The sequence below is a fragment of the Zingiber officinale genome, chromosome 11A (genome assembly GCF_018446385.1).
Source record: "Zingiber officinale cultivar Zhangliang chromosome 11A, Zo_v1.1, whole genome shotgun sequence".
NCBI lineage: Eukaryota > Viridiplantae > Streptophyta > Magnoliopsida > Zingiberales > Zingiberaceae > Zingiber > Zingiber officinale.
The window spans coordinates 91,001,819-91,022,883 of record NC_056006.1 but is presented as its reverse complement, the minus strand read 5'-3'; the positions used below and the strand labels follow the sequence as shown (position 1 = coordinate 91,022,883).

At 37.8% G+C, this 21,065-nt stretch overlaps 2 protein-coding genes across 7 annotated transcripts; one reads left to right on the top strand and one right to left on the bottom strand.

The window, feature by feature from the left end:
- Window positions 1-894: 894 nt before the first annotated feature.
- Window positions 895-5,984, top strand: LOC122032016 (protein PLASTID REDOX INSENSITIVE 2, chloroplastic-like). Of its 5 annotated transcripts, XR_006125924.1 has the most exons (7): window positions 1,011-1,152; window positions 1,223-1,335; window positions 3,872-4,423; window positions 4,509-4,590; window positions 4,656-4,908; window positions 5,407-5,475; window positions 5,802-5,984. XR_006125924.1 is itself a non-coding variant. In XM_042591259.1 (3 exons), exons 1-3 carry the CDS (start codon window positions 901-903, stop codon window positions 3,911-3,913), a joined length of 393 nt encoding a protein of 130 aa, XP_042447193.1. In that variant the 5' UTR covers window positions 895-900; the 3' UTR covers window positions 3,914-4,019. The 5 variants fall into 5 exon arrangements, 1 of the variants encoding a protein (XP_042447193.1); XR_006125921.1 differs by lacking the exon at window positions 5,802-5,984 and having other exon boundaries at window positions 918-1,152; window positions 1,237-1,335; window positions 5,407-5,706; XR_006125923.1 differs by lacking the exon at window positions 5,802-5,984 and having other exon boundaries at window positions 1,229-1,335; window positions 5,407-5,706.
- Window positions 3,081-4,272, bottom strand: LOC122032015. Of its 2 annotated transcripts, none has more exons than XM_042591257.1 (3): window positions 4,014-4,272; window positions 3,779-3,909; window positions 3,081-3,391 (listed from the first exon to the last, which is right to left on the bottom strand). In XM_042591257.1, the coding sequence occupies exons 1-3, from the start codon at window positions 4,270-4,272 to the stop codon at window positions 3,290-3,292; spliced, it is 492 nt and encodes a 163-aa protein (XP_042447191.1). In that variant the 3' UTR covers window positions 3,081-3,289. The 2 variants fall into 2 exon arrangements, with proteins under 2 accessions (XP_042447191.1, XP_042447192.1); XM_042591258.1 differs by having other exon boundaries at window positions 3,779-3,906.
- Window positions 5,985-21,065: the final 15,081 nt, after the last annotated feature.

Sequence of the window (21,065 nt, the reverse complement as noted above, 5' to 3'; positions counted from 1 at the left end):
AACACTTCCTTAGCCTCCTTTCTTTCTCAATATTTACCTAAATGTTACCGTGTTTTGATAAAGGGTGCTTCAAACTTTTGTTCTCTGCAAGAACTATCAATCTCATGTTCATGGTGCTGGAGTAGGTCCTGAAATAATGGAACCCAAAAGTCAGCATAATGTTAACAGGTCATGCAGATGAATGATGCCCCGCTGTTGTTAATTTTATTGCGGCAAAACGCTCTGAAGCAACCATACATGTTCTTTCACTAAATAACCAAAGTGAACATGAAGTAAATATCTGCAATGACTCTGCCCTGCATTAAGAAGGATGAAGTTAAGGTCTTGTTCATAATCATCACTAGCCCTTATCTCTTTGCCTGTCAACTAGTTAAAGTCATCCCCTGCCTTTTTTTCTTTTGGCTTTTCCTTTTATTTCTGGCATGATGGTGCGCAGTTGAAGAAGACGCTATGATGGCTGTGGGGAAACGCAAGTTTGGAGAAGTGATAGGTGACAAAGACATGCCCATTGTTGGTGATGAAAGAAGCTTTGGAAGAAAGTAATTAGATCATGTGTACTTTGTGTTCCAAATGATGGCGAAGGCTGCGTAAAGTAGCTTGGATTAAGATTTCCACATAAACAAATAGACATTAACAAAGATTATCATTATCTGTAACAAAAACTAGTATTTTTTTTCTGATCTAAAAGACTAAAAGTGTTCTTTTGAAGTGTACTCGGCATTGTATCATGCATGTGGTGGGCAAACCAAATTTGCAAGTATATTTTAAGCATCAATTCAAATTGTGCCTGGCCAACGGCCCATATCGTCTGATTGGGCCGGGTTCACTCCTAATCCGACCCACCGACTCGATTTTGTGAGTACTTAAAACGAGGCGGTCCATTTTGGGAGAGTAGCTTCGATGACGAGGCTTTGTTGTGTTGGGCTTCGGCCAATTTCTTCGTCATTTCTGCCGTTCGCATTATCCGAACCTTCTCGGTTTCGCTTCGCGATCCGACGTCTCGCTCGCTTCCCTCAGTGGCCGATCGGCCTCTCCACCCCTTCTCCTTCGATGAATGTGGCGATCGGTACATCCGCTGGAAGTACTTGGCGAGCGGCATGGCAGCAGCCCGTCTACCTCTACCCTGATCCCATCCCTGAATTCGCCAAAATTGTAAGCTTTTTGTGGTTGATATTGTTTTTCCATAGCTTGTTCCTTTCTCATTTTTTTGGGTCTGAAAAAGAAATAGTAATATAGGAGACGCGGAAGTTCGAGGACGAGCTCCGGAAAAAGCTTGTGAAGAGCAAAGAGGTCTTCAGAGACGACGTGGACGAAGTCGTGAAGATTTGCGCGGAGGTGATAGTTTTTTCCTAACAAATTAGAACTTCATTACTTATGTCTGTTAAGAGTGCAAATAGCATTACTCTGGAACTCAGCGAATTGTGATTGGGTGAATTGATTGTCAGCTGAAATTATAGGTGTAATCTGACTATGCATTTTTACCTTGTCGGCCAGTTCCAAATGGAGAATATACCCTCGTGGTCAAGATTATGAAAATTAAAATGTTATCGAAGTGAAGGAAATTGGAAATAGATTTATTGTGCGAAATTTCATTCTAGGATTAAAATAAGATTCTAATTGTCATATGTGCTGATGTCTCTCAAGCATGGTTATATAGTCAAAACAAAAGAAGAGATTCTTAGTGGCTAATTAGTAACGATGCACTGAAATAATTTGTATTTGGAGGAGATTTAAGTGGACTCGCAAAGGAAGTCTATGGGAAATGCACAATTATAAATGTAGGTTTTGAATTTGGGGAAAGTGATGAAGAAGCAAGTGGGCTGCAAAATTTTGAATTTTACATCTTATCATTTTAAAATTGTTAGTAATTTTAAGAAGAAGAAGCATTTCAGAAATTTTAAGAGGGACAATTATTACGGATAAATATATATTTTCTTTACTAGGATGGTAAATTGAACTATTTGTATAATTGTAAAGTGTTGAGCTAATAAACACTGACTAAACGGTCTTAGATATAGGACTTAAAAAACGTAAGAAGAAAAAAAACTTATTTCTATTTTTTAGACAAAGTAAATGACTAAATTTTACTGTCAATATTATGACTTTTTAAAGATACAATGAAGAAAGAAGCTTGGAATAAAGTTTTGATGAAATTGATGTTATGCGGACTTGGATGGAAAATAAGAGAAAAAAATATAGCAAGCTTGTAAAGGTAGAGGAGTTGAACTGAAAAGGAAAGTTAGAGTTTTAGCTATCATAATATGATAAAGAAGGGGGTGGTTAAAATGAAAGAAGCATCTAGATTGTTGTGTGATCATCATAGTCTTTTAGACTAAGAAGAAATGGAGAGAAGCATTTGGATGTAGCTACAATACATGGTAAAATATGAGAAAATAGGCTAAGATGCTATTATTACGTTCAAAGACAACCAATAGATTCTATAGTTGGAAGAATTGCACCAATAAAAAGCAAGGTAAAAGAGGTAGAGGAAGCTCAAAGAAAAATTCAGCATATGATTTTATTGGTAGTGTGTTTCAAATAATTGTTTATTGGTAGAGAATCAACTTGTAGATAAAATTTTTACCAGCATTTATTTGGTTTACTCTTTCCAGATATTCAAGGACTTCTTAGAAACAGAGTATGGAGGCCCTGGGACACTGTTGGTAGAACCTTTCACTGACATGTTACTTGGATTAAAGGTGAATAAACTTTCTGGAGCTGCTGTCGCAGCAAGGGCGGCTTTCTTGTGGGCACAAAACTGCCTCGACCAGGATTGGGAAATATGGAACTTCCAACAATCCCACTGATCGTTGCATTTACATATTTTTTTTAGGCATTCTTGATAAATGAACAAGAATGCTGTAATCGTAAAATGTAACTTGATTCTGACTTAAAGAATAAAAGCCAGTCATCTTTTGCATTTCCCAGTCTACATTCTTCCAATCTATCCATTGGTTTGTGATTATTCACCTCATATTCACTAAGATTTCTGAATCAGGTAAATTTGACTTCTAGTATCACTAGAAATGCAAATACATTCTCTATCAATTCTAGTTCATGGTTACATATATTTTCCTTACTGAACTCTGAAGAATCATGCATCAACTGTTATTGGAAGTCTATCTTCACAGACAGGTCATCTCTGACAACATTACCCGATAACTCAAATTTTTATAGTATGCATTAAACTATTCATGAACACACCAGCCACACAAGATTAGCTAATGGTTGAGATCTATCTGTGAATTCTTTCAAGATTTCATTATATGTTTTCTAAACTGTTGCTCAACTAGCTTGGCATTTCTGAAATGCTCTTCAGCGAAGGACGCCATTGTCTGCCTTTCATTGTCATCTGTGTATTCTTTAGTAGATCCTTTACTTGCCTTGTTGCCTGTTTAATTCAAACAAAATAGTGTTAAAACGAATTGACAGTATTATTCCTAAATTCAACCTAAACGTATTCTATACATCAGTAAGGGAGACTTATATTCGTATTTCAAATTTCATGTTTGTTTCTTTTTTGTTATCTTCAAACTGCTGATTTGTTGACAAATTAGCATCGGTTGCGTTGAGCAGTTCATTAGTTGTGTTCTTCATGATTGGTTGACCATTTTCTGTTTCATGTATAGATCTGGGATAATTTTTTCATTGTTTTTTATTTGCTTTTTCAATCTACTGATTGATTTGGTCACAGTGGAAATCTCTACACTAGCAGTTGGTATATCATGAAATACGCAAGGATAATTTTATAGCAAGTAGCAACAGTTGTAGCTCATACCTCATGTCTTATTTGTGAATGCTCCTGTTTTTCATCTCCGTTCTGCTTCTGCTGTTGATGTTTCCTAATCAATTCAGTCTGGCTTTTGCTCAGCTTCTCGTGCTGCCTTTGGCTCAGAGCTCTGGCGACTTCTGACCAAGAAAATCCCCACATACGATCGCCCGTTAGTTCGCCCCGGAAGACTAGAAAACGGTAATTAGCACGGCAGAAGAATAAAGGCACGAGAAATAAGAACCTCGAGAGCTGATCAGCCGGTATACTTGGCCGAGCAGAAGCATTTCCTTGGGCTTTAGCAGCTTCACCCTAGTAATCCGGATGCCGCTGCCATCCTGCCTCTCATCTGGCTGGATGTGGAGGGTGACCAGAGCCACGTGGTAGCCCGGGTTGCTCTTCATGACGTTGGCAGCGCTCGTCGGCCAGAGTAGCCTCTCCACCTTCCCACCAGGGTGCTGGATCACCACGGCCGTCGTATCCACTGCCTGGCAATTCCCCATCCTTCTCTATATTGCCTTTCCCTGCAGTTGAGTGGTAATTTAGCACACAGGATTGAATGGAGAAGCGTGGCAGGGAAGAAAGGAATAGAGAAAGGAGCATTCAACTGCAGCTGCCTTGTTTGAGTTGTCTTATTTAATGAGATAGAACGAGGTAAAAGTGGCTCAATACTCCATATTATAGAATATCCTCTTGTACATATACTGCATTTCAATCTGTTTTTTCTTAAAACAAACAGGGAGAATGAAAACTTCCGTCTACCTTTAAGAACCTTCCACGTGGCATGATGTCACTAGTGGGCCATTATAGTATAAGAGCAGGTAAGCGCGCGTGTTATACGTTGCAGGCCATGAAGGAGAGGAATCATAACATCTCCTGCATGCAGGGGGCGTGAGATTCTTCATGCCATGGGAGTGTGAATGTCAGTGGGAGTGGCCACGTTATACCAAGAGAAGGTAAGTAGACTGTTGTCACTGATAGTGATATAACATTGTTGGTTTCTTCGCTACAGCCAGCTTATGGAATGGGATATGGAGGGCAAAGGCTGCAACTACCTTTCTGTGATGGTCGCTTGCCCACACTTGAACAAACCTTATCTTGATCTGTGGCGCTAATTAAATTGGTGCCGTGAGCCTCAGGTAACAGTTATCAATAGTTTGTTTCTGCTTGTGTTGCATTAACAGTAGTAATATATTGCTTCACGAAGTGGTTTTCTCTCCATTTAATCTGACTAGGGGCACATGAGTTCAGCTGCAGTAACCAAATGGTCCAACTTGACCCACCCCTTTCTCCAGTCCATGATTGCCCTATGTTGTGGCATGAAATCGGTGATTATGGTCGATGTCCCAAAGTAGGGTTTATTAATTAACTAATGCACCAGTTTGATTAGTTTAATGCACACATTCGAAAGATAAATGTCCGTAGCATGCTTACATGTCAGCACCAGAATTTGATCATGTTCATCAGCAAAGAAAAATTACTAGGGACGGCAAACTTTAAATAAATAAGGTATTACTGTATTAGCAAGGCTCGAATCAGTCATATCAACCTCCACTATCTTATTATAAAATGGTTGTTGGTTGTGCTTGGGCATTGAGTGCTCCCAGTATTTTAATTTTCTTGTTTGTATTCTGTAGGAAAAAGGGGACTGCACGGCAGACAGAATGGCTTGTTGCATGTAGATAACCACCACCTGAGAGTTGAAGGTATGATGCCTTCAAACCTTCAAATGCTAGCTTGTATGATAGCCCCTCAAGGATTATTTTTTCTTCAAAGCACTACTCTTCAGTCCAGTGTCAATACCCCTTCATTTAGTTCATAAACGGACTAAACGCCATTAAGAGGTCATTTGAAATGTTGGAGTTATCACTGTTCATTGGATTTATCTAACAATCGAGATTAAGACACCCTAAGCATATAATACTTGCTTTGTTCAACTACGAGCAAGTTGTTGCTCCTCTTTTGTCCTAATTGTCTGTTGTGAGAATACAGTCGAGTGCCAATTGTCATCTTGTTCCTCATTATCCTCCAGAGCATGTGAGGACGCCATTTAATCAGGGTGAGGGGCCATTCTGACTGGTTCAGAATATTCCACATCTCATTTAAATAAAATGCCCATGAGTCAAGTGATGAATGTACTAAATTCTTTTTTTTTCCTTTACCAAAGAGTAAACACAGCATAAAACTGTCGATTGGATGACGGATTATTCTGGAATTGTGTTGATCATAACAATTTCCTAGTTCATTTTGGCCTGAGGAATATTTGCTTTTGTCTGAGCCCCAATTTTGAAAGGAAATAATTCATAGAAAAAGAATAAAAAATAAATAAATACATAAAGAAGTAGAATTGTCTCTCCGGTCGTTTGTTTGGATGGAAGAAAGCAAACCTAAAGCAGGTAAAATCATCAGCTCCTTAGGACAAATGCAACACAAGTACTACCAACCGTGTCAGTCCACAGACATGGCTTCGGTTTCCTTCATGTCCTGCAACAATTGTGATGCCTGTCTGCAAATCACAGCTTTAGTAGGTCGTTTGAACAAGATCAGTTTTCTTAAACTTGAACCAGCCTGGGAGGCAGTGTGCTGGTCCCTAAATCTGATCAGACCAACTCGATTGGCTTCTGGTTCTTAGATTAACTGGTTGAAGTCACCCGGTCTCGATTTTGAAAACAATTGATTAAGAGAGGGCTCATGATTTCGGGGCTCCATGATGCATCATTCATTTCAGCTACTGTTAGCTTTTGTGCACTTGGAAGCACCATTATTGCAGGCTTGCATTTGCCAGTTGCCACCATGGAAATTTGAGATTTCAAGTGCAAAAGTTAGATTTCTTTATGCAAAAGAGCATCCGCATGGCTGAGTTATTCAGTAGGAATATTTCGTTTTGATCTTAATAAAGGGGGGAAAAATTGGTTCTAAGTCTTTAGCCAAGTAAATTCATCCCCCTGCCCCTATCTATAATTAATGTGTTTAAGAATTCGTTTTTGGTTGATGGGTTTGGAAATGAGGGAATGAAATGATAATAAAAGATAGTGTTTGGATTATGAATTTGAGAAAGACAATTTAGGAATAATTTTTAAATTTATGGGAATCAATTAAATCTATATAACTATATGAGTTTTATTCTCATTCTCATTCCACCTTACTATTAAATACATATTCATAGTCATTCCTATCATTTAACCAAACATCATTTGATTCTTAACCGAGAATAGTGCAATTAAAATTAGGATTTTAAGTCATTTGAAAAGGATCCATTATTTTTTTTAATATATATGTTGATATGTTTATTGACACCACATACTTATGAGTATGATACAGATTCAACTATAATCTCCTTTTTTTAATCTAATGTCATGTTAAATTTAAGTTGATTGATTCATTTAACTCATCTGACCTCCCAACTCACCAATCAACTTAGCCTATTGACTTCAACTCCAGCCTAATTTGCTCGCTGTGATACATGATTTTAAAGTTTATTGAAAATTGTCTTTAAGAATAAATATATGGAAAATAATTATTTCTTGATTCAAGGAATAACTAGATATTGCTTGTTGATTGAAGGGAAATCTTTAACAGAAATATCCATTAAGGCACATCCGTAGCATAACCAAGAAATTGTTGGGCTGCAGAACAAAGCATCGTTCTCATGTGTCACAACGATAATCAGTACGTGGGCTTACACTGATTGAAAGAACTCGTTGGGATGGTAAACAAGCCGTCAATTTAGATTAGGTCTATTGAATTAATTCATCCCATCAAATAATTTAAATAGATTAGGTTAAAATTTTAATAATCGTGGGTCTAGATGAGTCAACTCACCTAGGCTCGTGATCTGCACGGGTTGACTCACGGTGGACTTAGATTGACTCATGGGTTGAGAAAAAAAAATTCCTTATACTTAAAACTAAAGTGGAATATTGTTTTTTGATATACTGGAGTAGTCACTAGGTTTTAAGTCAGTGTACATGTATTATCATCCTATTTTATTGTATTACGTCCTCTTTGTTGGAGTTTAGGGGTTTGGGGTTTTGTTATGTGGTCAGCAATTCTTGCATGTGTTTTGCTGGGCGAGCGTCACCCATTCATAGCATACCAGAGTTGTCTATGTGTCATTACCCTTCCTTTTTATTGACTAACGATTGTTCGACCCTCTTTTCTCACATAACTCAATCTCATTCAAATCCTAATTTTCGATCGATAGTGGTGTTTTTGCACGTCTTGACTAGGCCAAGCTAGGTTGATTTTGCAAGCAGATACATGGGCACATTACAAATTGAAACAAAGGAATATGTGGAATATTTAAATGATCCATCATCTTGTTGATTCAATGATACATTTGTCTATTTATGACCGAACAAAAGATTATTAGAGGTGGAAGCTAATTGAATATTTATTTTATAGAAGCGTAATATTGTTTAAATTTTTGATAAACATGTTAGGAACTCAATCCAGAAGAGTAGATTTCAAACTTTAAGAACTAGTATGAGTTTCTATAACTCAACAATAAAAACATTCTACATCATGATAAAATTGGTTCATATCATCTCCTTGATTTTTTTGGAGAATTTTTTATTTTTTATGTATTTTTTTTAGACTCGTGGATTGATCCGTATAATTTGTGATCTGTTTTGAATCAGACTGAAGATTTTCTAATCCATCAAAATGAAAAATCAGGTAAATAGTCGATCCATCATGAGTTAGTCTATCCTGTTATGAATTGATCCATCTAATAGTTCTAAGTATAAGACGGGCCATTAAAGATGAAACTCTTCAGGTGCGTTTGGTTTGCACCGTTTTCATTTTCATTTTCTGGAAAACGCGTGTTTTCTAGAAAACAGAAAACGACTTTTTGTCATTCTCTGTTTTTCTAGAAAACGATAGCCAAATTTTTAGAAAACGCGCGCGGAAAACGCAAACCAAACATCATTTTCCAGAAAACGCGCGTTTTCCAGAAATGAAAATGGAAAATGCGCGTACCAAACGCCCCCTTCTTTTCTCGAATCACCCTCGAAGGATCGAGATCTCGTTGCGCGACTTCTGCCGTTGTTGAGAACCTGTCTTTCCTTACTGTTTTGTCGTGTCTCTTTAAGAAAAATGCCATAAAACCGGACGAATGATTTGAGCTAGAGAATAGAAACACAGTCAATATGTTAGCCAACAATTTTGTTTTTACAAAAAATGAAGTAGAACTTGAATTCCAAATAGAATGAATATTTTCAACATCAAGTGCATAAATTATATTTTAAATTTATTCCATAAATAAATTAGAGATTAATTGAGCAACATCTTGTAATAATAATAATAATAGAGGACGAGAGAGATGGATGTGATTTTTCATATGTCCATCTTGTCTTGGTGTGGATTGGATCATAACCGGTTATTTATATGATAATTTATCATCCAAGTATCAAGACTATGATAACTGATTATTCAAGTATATTCATTGAAGTATTGTAAAACAGACAAACCCATGAAAATGGAGAATCGTAAGATAAGACCAACAACACCTATACATACCATGACAAAGTGAATTGCTGCTGATCCTGTTCGGAAGCTGAGATAGATGGAAGGTCGGTAGTGTGGTTGGAATGTTGACTGAGTTACCATGACCTAGAAGGAGAGGAAGGTGATGAGATGTCTTCTATGTTGACTGTCACTGAACCCCCAAAAAAAGAGGGCTGAAGGTGTTCGAAAGTCTTCGGTCCATGGTGCCTACAAGGTTGTTAGAAACAGACCAAGGACTATCTCGGTCCTCCAACGCTCAAGTCAGTTTCTGGTGATAGAAAATAAATAGTATTGTAATGAAGAACATAAAGACCGGATGTAAAGTCTATAGGGGATCGGTGGCCGGGTAAAAGGAGGATTGAATAGGCAGGTCCTCCCCCCAGCCCCCCCCCCCTCGATGGATTAGTCCCTGACAATCTCCGGCTAGAAGTTTCTCCTTCTCGGTGGAGTAAACCTCTCACAAAGGTCTCTTCCTCTTTACAAGATGAAACTTAGGTTTGGAGAGGAAGAGAAGACTTGGAAGCTTTGGGCAAAGACTTAGGAGTTATTCAACAAGCATGAGTAACCTTCTTCGTTCCCCAAAGCTTTCCTTAAATAAGAGGAGAGAGTTGATCATCATATCAACTCAACCCGACACTAGTCGACTGATCCATGCATCAGTCGACTGGTGTGACCGTTGGACACAGCCAACGGCACTCCGCAGAATCTGGGATTCTGCTAACGGCCACTTACTAGTCCTGGGACCAGTCGACTGGTCCCCGTAGCCAACGAGCACAAAAGCATTCTGTGCCTTCTGTGAAATTGGATAAGTCAGCTGGTCAAGTACCAGTCGACTGGTCCATTACATTCACACACACTCATCCTTTCCGGAGTCGCCTTTGAAGCCCTCTTCCTCAACCTTCGTCCCTCAGATGCACCCGAGCCCGCGGCTCCTTTCCATGCACCCTTCGCGTTGCCTTGAAGTCTACTTCCCTCAGCTTCACTCCGTTGCTCCTCGTTTGGCGGCCCCTCGAATATCTTCTACTATCCTTCACCGACTCAAGGATCCGAGCCTTAGGATGAGCTTCCCAAACTTGGCCGCACCAAGCTCCTCATGTGTGTTTCACCAAGTCCTGCATGACTCAAACACACATATCAAACCAATATGAAAGCTTAACTTAAATTCTTTGACACACACATCAAAATCATGATCATACTGATCAAACCTAAGTCAATTGCACCAACAAAGCCTACCAGACCTGCATGAGTAGACCAAAAATGGCACGGAACTAGAGGTGATGGCGTGGAGCTTGAGGTAATGGCATGGATCTAGAGGACGACGCAGAGCCAGAGGAAAGCACGGAGCCAAGGGAACCTAGTAAATAGACGAGCCAATGAAAGGCAGGGATGCTGATGGCGGAAGAACTTCAAGCTGGAAATCAGGAGGAGGTAGGTGAGATGTCCTCATCACCGGAAGAGCTTGCGTAGAGTGAAAGAGTGGAGGAGGGGTTAGAATGAAGACCGGGTTGCCCCGGTCATCCACTCCAACGCTCAAGTTAGATGATGCCAAGAATAAAGAAGATGAACAGTTCAGAAGATAAGTGAATATAGTTAAGAGTCTCCTCCCTCCCCTCTCTCCCCTCTAGCCCTACGAGGCAAGGCTTTTTGTAGGAAGGTCATGCCAAGACAAAAGATGTTAGAGGATCATAATATCTTTGCCTATGTGTCAAAGGGTGTTGTCCCGACAAAAATATCAGAGGTCATGTGACTCTTATCTAAGTATCAATAAATAAGATAAAAGGGTTGATGGACCCAGTGATCAGCTCTGCCATACTCTACCAGGTAGACTGGTCGGTTCGGTCAGGAAGACTGGTCGGTTCGGTCAGGAAGACTAGTCGGCTCGACTCGGCCAGGGAGACTGGTTGGCTCGACCAAGCCATGAAGACTAACATGTCGGATACTTTACTTTACCAGGAAGACTGGCTGGCTTGACCTTGCCTAGAAGATTGACAGGTTGGATGTTGTACTTTGCCAAGAAAATTGGTTGGCTAGACCAGCCTTGGAAGACTGGCGGGTCGAATACTCTGCTCTACTAGGAAGACTGGTTAGTTCGACCCAGCCTAGAAGACTGGCGGATCGAATGCTCTACTCTGCTAGGAAGACTAGCTGGCTTGACCCAGTCTGGAAGACTGGCGGGTCAGATGCTCTGCTCTGCCAAGAAGACCGGCAGACTAGACCCGGCCTGGAAGACTGCGGATCAGGTGCCCTGCTCTACCAGGAAGACTCGCTGGCTAGACCACACCTGAAAGGCTGGCGGGTCGGATGCTATGTGTTAATGCATTTGGCACTAATGATCAAACCTGAGTTTTGATGAATGACAAGTGTATTAAAGTTAGATATGTTATTGATCTAACCTTAGTATCGAATGCGTAGGATTGACTAACTTGACAGGTCAAGAGGACTAGACACCAGGCAAGAAGTCCAATCAGGATATTTTATTCTCGATTGACGAAGTCTAGATGTGAAATTTTGGCAAGAGGTCGGGATGTTCAATTCCCGATGGGTTAAAGTCTAAATGTACCATTCCAGCAGAATGTCAAGATGTTTGATTCCCGATGTACGAAGTCTAAATGTACAATTCTGGCAAGAAGACCTGGTGGGTCAGATTGGACATCAAGAAGGTAACTTGACATTTGGTAAGTGGAGGTAAGTCATTGAAAAATGACTTAGGGAGGACTCATCCCATTTGAGGGGATAGTAGGCGTTGGTCTAATTTAGGTCCATTTTATAAACCTAAATTGAGGCCCTGACTAAATTCTAGTATCAAAAAGACAAGATCTAACTCATAAATTTATATAAATTGTTCATACATATATTTTTGTAACTCTATATTGTAGAGACAAATGTAGACCTTTGAATTTTGCATATATGACAATTGACAGAGCTTGATTTTGAGTTCGGAGTCAAAAGTTATAGCCTCCAAAAGATTGTTGTGTCAAACCAACAGTTGGAGGTGCCTTGAGCTTACTGGAAGGCACCTTGAAGAGCTTTAAAGGTGCCTTCCAGAGGATAAAACCCAAAGTTTGCAGATTTTATCATCATCGAAGATAGGGGATAAAATTTACTTGTGGATGCACCTTGGAGGAGGTTGAAGGCCCCTTCCACAGCCTATATAAGCTCTGTTTGAGTAGCATTCAAGATACAACTCTTGTACAAGCTTCTATGTGCCCGTTTAGAGTTCCAACTGCCCCAGCTTCCTGCTGCCGCTTTGCTACGACGCTGCTACACCCGACTACTGCTGAGGAGTCTTCCGACACCGAGCCTGATCCAATCATTTTCGAGGGTGTTGGGTAATGAAATTTTAATACTGTACTTAATTGTTGCATAAAGAAAAGTGTAGCATATTACACTATTTCATATTCTTTTATTGTACTCGATCTCTTCTTTTGGCACTTCCAAAAGAGATATTTAGCGGATTACCCGACGATAGATCCGTGGGAATTAGGTCTTGGAGTAGGAGTCTCCGAAGGCTTCAAACCAAGTAAACCGAACACGTGCTCTTTTGCTTGCTTTTCTATTTCACTTTCTTAGTTTTCAGCTGCGCACTTTGTTTTCAAAATCGAAAAAAAATAAATTTTTGGAAATCACGTGATTCACCTCCCCCCCCCCCCTACGTGCGTCTTGATCCAACACTCTGCTCTGCCAGGAAGACTGGCTGGCTATACCTAGCCTGGAAGACTAGTTGGTCGGATACTCTATTCTGCAAAGAAGACTGACTAGCTCAACCCAGCCTGGAAGACTTTTAGGTGATAGACCCAATTTTTTCATGAAATGAGTATCAAAAAAAGTAAGTGACCAAATTCATTTTGCACTAATGTAGCATAGAGATAACTCGAGTCGTCTCCCAACGAATGTTGCAATGATGTATCTCAGGATTGATTTGTTATTGCTTTTGGATTTTTTTTATATGAAAAATAGAATTTTTGGATTTTGTTGAGTTCTTAAACTGACAAATGAAAAGTAAAGTAAATAATTAAACTAAACCTAATGCAATAGAAGGAAATCTTAACTAATCATCAATAATGAATCCATAATGTAATGTCACCTTACGCTATAAAAATCATTATCCACAGGAATGCAATAGCAAGACAAGTATGAAATTAAACTAACCTAACTAATACATATTGAATTGAACAGAGCTAAACATAATAGAATAAAAAAAAAGAACAAAACCAGAGCAAAACAGACTTAACTCCTCTTAATACCAAGAACGTGTAATAAAATCCAACCATTCTTCATATGGAAGGAGATCTATCCAGGTCCGTGAAGATGAATGCCATAAAAACTAGTAATACTAAACAAGAACAAAATCTAATCAGATTTAATCAATTACTAAAACAATAAATTCGAATCCAGATAAACAAACACTAGAAAATAGCTCAAGAACCAAGCACAAACATCAGATTCAGATCTCTACCCAAGGAATTAGCAAATATTCAGATAAATTGATGACAAGGAAAAACAGATATAAACTTCATCTAACACTATCAATTCGAGTCTATGTAACCGAATAGGCAAAAAAACAGAAACTAAGCTGAAAATTAGAAAAGCAAAAATGTAGAAATGAAATTTGGGAGAAGTGATGAAGCAAGGTGAGCTGGAGGAAACCCCAAGCACTCACAGAATTGGACGAAGATGTTCGGACCTTACAGATGATGAAAAATTGATCAAATTAGATGATCTAATCCAATGACACAACTGAAGCTAGAAATCGATGCAGAAATCAAAGGGATTAGAAGCAAACACTTCTAATCGTTCAGATGGGTGCAGAGCTTCAAGGAAGAAGATCATCGGCTAAAAGATGAAGAAACCAGATCAAATCCGCTTGCTTCTCTTCTTCTCTGCTTCTTCTTCTTCGCATGAAGTCACGACAAAGTTGGTGATCAGTGATGAATCAAAAGGTTGAAGTGGCGTCGCCATCTAGTGATAGGTGGATGATGATCGGAGGAAGGGAAGCGACCTTGACCTCCGTTCACCGCTGACGGTGGAAGGTGGATCGGAATCACCAGAGCAGGATCACACCCACCTCCTCTGTTCTGACGCGATTACGGTAAAAATATATGAAGCCACGAAAATAGTATTGTAGCTTCTCATTTGAACACATCTCAAATCTGAACGGATGGTGGAGATTCTCCAGATCTAGATCAACAGTTGGATCATTTCCGATCTAGATCAAAATCTTCAGATCTTGATATATGGTAATGATCTACTCTTCCTTAAGCTTGGATGGATCAAATCATGATAAATGACTCAGATCTCAACATATTTTTGGATAAACGGTTCAGATGGCTTCAGAGCTTGATCTCCTCATCTAAGTCTATATTCAAGCTCAATCCAGGTTGATCAAACTCAAGTCTTTGCCCTTTGATGCCTATAAGATCATATTCGAATACTAACATTAAGTGTCGCGATAATGAGATAGTTTGTAATTAAGTCCAAGAATAAATGTAATTCATGAAATGTCATGTAAATATGAGTTTAACATATGAGAACATCGTAAAAGCATACATTTATGAATCAAAATATTGTAGTAAAATCATGGTTATCAGCGGGTCGGGTGCTCTGCTCTACCAGGAAGACTAATTGGTTAGATCCGGCCTAAAAGACTGGCGGGTCAGATGATCTGTTTGCCAGGAAGACTGGTTGACTTGACCCGGTCTGGAAGACTGACGGGTCAAGTACTTTGCTCTGTCAGGAAGACTGACTGACTAGACCCGACTTAAAAGACTGATGGATCGGATGCTCAACTTTGTCAAGAAGACTGGTTAGCTAAAGACTAGATCAATCAGCTCACTCAGGAAAAGATGATGATTTCTCTTGACTTTAATCCAACTTAACCGTTTTGAATTTTTTTTTTCCCTTGCCCTCGTGGCAGCTCCACTGCTCGCCTTATCAGCTCCAAATTTACCTGTCGAAAAGAAGAAGAACAACCATTCAGCTCCAGGGATGAAGACACTATTTGGTAACTCAACATTAAAGGCATGTTTACTCAAGCCAAATTAACATTAGAAGCATGTTTCTCTCCTCCCGTGGTTTATGTCTATCTCTTTTGTATGCCTACTACAATAACTAGCACATTCATTCAAAACATAAATGATTTTAAACTATATAATTTAAATAGATTACTAAGGAAGGAAAAGAAGATCATGAATCCTGCAGAAATTTGCACAACTCTCCGGCTGCCAACAAGTGTCAAAGCTAGCAAATCAGCATTTTCGCTACAAAGACATTAATGATGTCTTAAATCCAATGATAAGACAATTCTTGACTCTCATGGAAAAGCTGAAGGGGAGTCACTGCATGAGCAAAATCATACACTAATACTGATGAACCAATATGTAATACATGCATCCAATAAGATACAAATTCCCTAGAATAGAAAAATCAGTGCTTGTGATTCCCTAAAAGTCAAAGGAAACTTTGTCTGAAATGAAACAGCAATGTCTGGACTACTCTAGCTTTGTCATCCTAAAAGAAAGGTACAACTCAAATGTATAGAATATAAAGTGAAAAATGATCATTGGCTTGATACTTAACCAAGCAAAACTGTTTCGGTTGAGCAGAAGATTTGTATGTGATAATGAGGAACAAGTGCAGTGGGGATGATAACTGTGGCTCCTAGCTAGCTAGCATCACCAGGTTTAGGTTAGCTTAAGATTGTTTCATCGCGTCAAGTTGGTCAGGGAAAGAAACGGGAAGAACATTAGCAAATAGCAAAACAACATCACTGCATGAACAAATTCAAGAACCCTGTTCTATCTTTTGAGTCACGATTGAAAGAAAAAGGGAAACCAAAGGTTTAGGAGCAATTTCTGTGAAAACTTTGATAAACCAAAGAGAACCAACCTACTTAGAGGAGTTGGAACAATGATTCCCGAGAAATAGAACTAAAGGTGAATGACAAATGAGTGGAAGGAAGAACAGTAATGAAATAACTAACTCCAATTGAAGGGTGACTAATGATGCAGAAGGGACATCGGGAAACTATTCCTTCGCTGGATGTGGCACCAACTCGTCCTGCTTCTCCTTTTCCATTTTTTTTTCTCTTATTTTTTTCTCTCTTTATACGTGTTTTATAACCCAAAAGAAAATAGTATCGCATCCAATTTGATAATAGGAAGAGTTTAATATTATCACTTTTGTTTCTAAATGAAAAAATATTCTAACACCTAATGTGACATTGGGGGAGATTTAATGGTATCACTTATATCCTAAATATAAAATAATCTACACATTGTAATACGAAGTAGAGTTACCTGTCAAAATTAAAGAACCCAAAGTTCCATGTGTCTTTATTAGTATTGTAAATGTTCTTTTGACAAAGGGTTGACTCCAGACGTCCCACACAAGCAGTCTCATAGTTATCTATATAGAAAAACAAATAAAAAAATTAAGTAAATTATCATGTGGAAAGATATTTCTCCCAACTTTAGTGGCATTGTAGATGCTTATGCTTAAAATCATCAAAAGATAAGTCATCGATGAACTATCTTCTATGTTGATAGAGTCACTCAATCTCAGAGTCGGCCCTAGGCCAGGGCTACTAGGGCCCTTGTCCAGGCCCAAAAATACTAAGGGCCAAAAAATATAAATAAATATATATTTTTTAATAAAATTTTTATTCTTTCTCACCCTCGCGTTTCTCGTCGCATGTTGCCGAAGCCATCTCCGAAGACCGAAGCGATGAAGCCCTAGCTCTCTCGACTCTCACTTTCGTGACGATTCTCCTCGGCTGCCATCCTCACCGACCCCAACGTCTCCAGTGCCTTTAACCTTACCATCGAGAGGATATCACCAGTGTCGATAACCTCAACGGCTGCTCCTCCAGTCCTCCGGTCAGTAATCATTTTTATCGATTTGGGCAACCACGGTCCGTGACCAGATCTCGATTCTTCGCCTAGTTAATTAGGGTTTTAATTTGTTGTTTGATTAGACAATCGATTAGGGTTTGTATATCTAGATTTTATCAAAATTTCAACTTTTACTTTTCAATTTGCAATTTTACATCGAAATTGTTCAGTACACCCCCCTTATCAAACCTCCTTACTCCCTCTTTCACAATCACTCAAGATTAGTAAGAAGAGCAATATGAGGAAGGATGCTCTTGTGGTTGTTATGGTGGCGCAATCACAGCCCTATGGGCACATCACAAGCAGAGGAAAAAAATGATAAGGCGAGAGGCATAATTGATAGAGAGAAGAGGGAGGAGGTGAATAGTAAGATTAGAGCTTTTTCCGTCAATTGAGGAGGGAGGCAAAAAGGCCGTCTTCTTCATTGAAAAGAAGCAAGGGAAGACCAATTCCAAGAAGCTGCTCCCCTTACCGTCCGTGAGGCCCTCAATGAGAGAATCACTGTCATTCCATCAGCTTAGTATTGCCCCCTTATCAAATCAAAGGAAGAAAAAAAATCACCTAAGTAAATACAAGTCAAGAAAAAAAAGAAAAAAGCAAAAAACGTGTTAGATTGTTTTTTATTAATTCAAAATTTTAAAATTTACATACTAATATTATACTTCCATTTTCCGTCCATAATCAAGATGTCTCTTCCACCCTATTTTTTTTTCTCTTATCCATTTAGATACAACTTGCAATATGCTATCATATTTTCTACTTATTATTTCCTCAGCTATCGACTAGCTCTGACCATGGACAGCGACCCTTACTCCTCTTGTTGTCATCCTCCTATAATATCACCTTCCACCTCTACCTTGCTTACTCATCCCCTTTCTCTTTCACCGCTGACAACCATGACCACTCCTCCATAGCTAGGCCCTTGCTCACGTAGGTATAGTTGTCTACATGGTTGCCCTGGCTCGTGGCTTCACCAATTGGATTGATATATCCTCCACCTGGTGTACTCTTAGATCGATGCTGAAGACGATCATCTATGGATTGAGATCTTACGTAAGATGCTCAAGAATGACCTCACGTTGCGCTTGTAGATTGACTACCTCTACCTCATCATCGGCAACAACTCTCTAAAACTAGCGTCAAGGGCTAGCCTTCCATCAAATATCTACGAATTAAATATCATTACTACTAAATTAATTTAACAATTCATAAATAATAAAAAATGCATTCAATAAAAATTTTAAATTAGGTAAAATATAAGAAACGACGAGATGGTAATGCGCTCAAGCGAAGTGAATTTGGACCTCTTCTACAGTAGACTCAACTAACTCGAGATCGGATCGATTAGCCCAACTCAGTTTTAATTCCTGGATCCGTCCCTAGTAGTTGGTCACACTTAGTAGGCTCCTGATTAAGAAAAATAAACAGATATCAACAAATGGATTTGTGTGTGTGTGTGTGAGATGCAAGAACTTTCTTATTGGTTTACTTTAAAAAGCCTTGGCTTCTAGTTCTTTATTCTCTTCAGATGGATTCTTTTAGCTAGTAAATGATAAGTAGATTAACTAAGTTTTCATGTCATTTAGCTAGTTAAATTAATGTGCTTGTATCTTTAATTGCATGAATAAGGTCCCAACTTCTAAACAATTAAATTGTTGTGTTTTTTTTTATAAACCTGCAGGATATTCGTGTTAGGTCTTATATAAGTGGATTTCGAATCAAAGAAAAATTCTCCATATCAGGTTTTATTGTTCTTTGTTTATTGCTTATTGTTCATAATTATCTATCATCATGAAACAACTATCTGGATATCAAAAAAGACAAAAAAAAAAAGGGGGGGGGGGAAGGAGATAGCCCAAAGCTTAAGAGGTTCATTGAATAAATATTTTAGTAAAGAATCATATAACACAACAGAAAATTTAGATCAGATTTTAAGTAATGAATCAAATGCAAACGAAGATTTTATTGGAAATAATAATGATGAATATGAAGAATTTATTAGAAACGAAAGTGATGAGAATGAGAAATTTGTAGAAAATGAGAACGAAGATAATACAGATCTTAATGATTTGAATGAAACTAAAATTGGCAAAACTAAAGATATTGATAATTGTTGTGAGGATGAGCGTACAAATGAATATCAATGTTCGACACCTAGATATGATATAAACATATTTGATCCAAGAGTTTGGGATAACTTTGATACAAAAATGAGAGATTTACTTGTGGAAAGAGGTCCTAAAAGAGAAGATATTCTTAAGTTTCTTTTAGATAAAGAATCTCGACACTTTTCTCATACTTACTATGTTCAAATGTTACCAAATGGTGAGATTCATGATCGAAAATGGTTAGTATATTCGAAGGAGTTGGACAAAGTATTTTGTATTTGTTGTAAGTTGTTTAAAGTAATGCACATCAAAAGTAATTTAGCAAAAGAAGGCGTTAATGATTAGAAACATTTATTTGACAAACTTAAACAACATGAAAATAGTGTTAAACACCTCACTAATCTGAGAGCCTTTGTTGAACTACAAATGAGATTAAAGAAAACATTGACAATTGATAAGGAAATACAAGAACAAATTAAAAATGACACAAAACATTGGAAACATGTTATACTAAGAATAGTTGTTGTTGTCAAATGTCTTGCTATACATAATTTGGCATTTCGTGGTACACATGATAAAATTTATGAAGATGGTAATGGTAATTTTTTAGGTCTACTTGAAATGATTGCATATTTTGATCCAATAATGCAAGAGCATTTTCGACTCATTCAAGATAAAAAGATTCATTATCATTATCTTAGTCATAAAATTCAAAACGAGTTAATATCTCTTCTAGCTTTTAAAGTCAAGAATGGAATAATTAAAAAAGTAAAAGCGGCAAAATATTTTTCAGTAATTCTTGATTATACATTGGATGCAAGTCACAAAAAACAAATGACTCTCATATTAAGATGTGTAGATGTTTCAGATACAACAATTAAAATAGAAGAGTACTTTTTAGAATTTATAAATGTAGAAGATACAACTAGTTTAGGTCTTTTCAATGAATTGCAAGTTGTTTTACAATCTTTAGAACTTGATATTGATAAAGTGAGAGGGCAAGGTTATGATAATGGATCTAATATGAAAGGCAAAAATCAAGGTGTGCAAAGAAGATTGCTTGACATTAATCCTAGAGCATTTTACATGTCATGTGGTTCTCATTCTCTTAACTTAGTTGTTTGTGACATGACAAATTCTTGTGCTAAAGCAAAATCATTTTTTGGAGCATGTCAATGTATACGTACATCGTGTTCTCTAATTCAACAAAAAGATGGAATATTTTTCTTGAATATATTGATGGATTAACTTTAAAATCATTGTCAACTACAAGATGAGAAAGTCATATTGAAGCAGTCAAAACAATACTATCTCAAGCTTCCCAAATCAGAGAAGCTTTGTTCAAATTAGCAGAAATAAATGAAGATGGTAAAATAAGTAGAGACGCTGAAACTTTAGCATCTGGTGAACTTTCAAGTTTTGAATTTATATTAAGCCTTGTTATTTGGCATGATATTCTGCATAAAATTAACTTAGTTAGCAAAAAATTGCAGTCTGAGGATATGTGTCTTGATGTTGCTATAAAATAATTGTCTAGTCTTGTTTCCTTTTTTGAAAAATATAGAGAAAATGGTTTTGCTTCTACTATGGTTGATGCAAAAAAATAGCATTTGATATGAAAATTGAGCTTATATTTCCTATAAAACCTAAAATTTGTAGAAAGAGACATTTTGATGAAATTGCTAACACTGGAAGAGAAAATCAATCACTAGAAGAATCTTTTCGAATATATTATTTTATCTTAGTGGTCGATATTGCTCTTGGGCAATTGAAGAGTAGATTTGAACAATT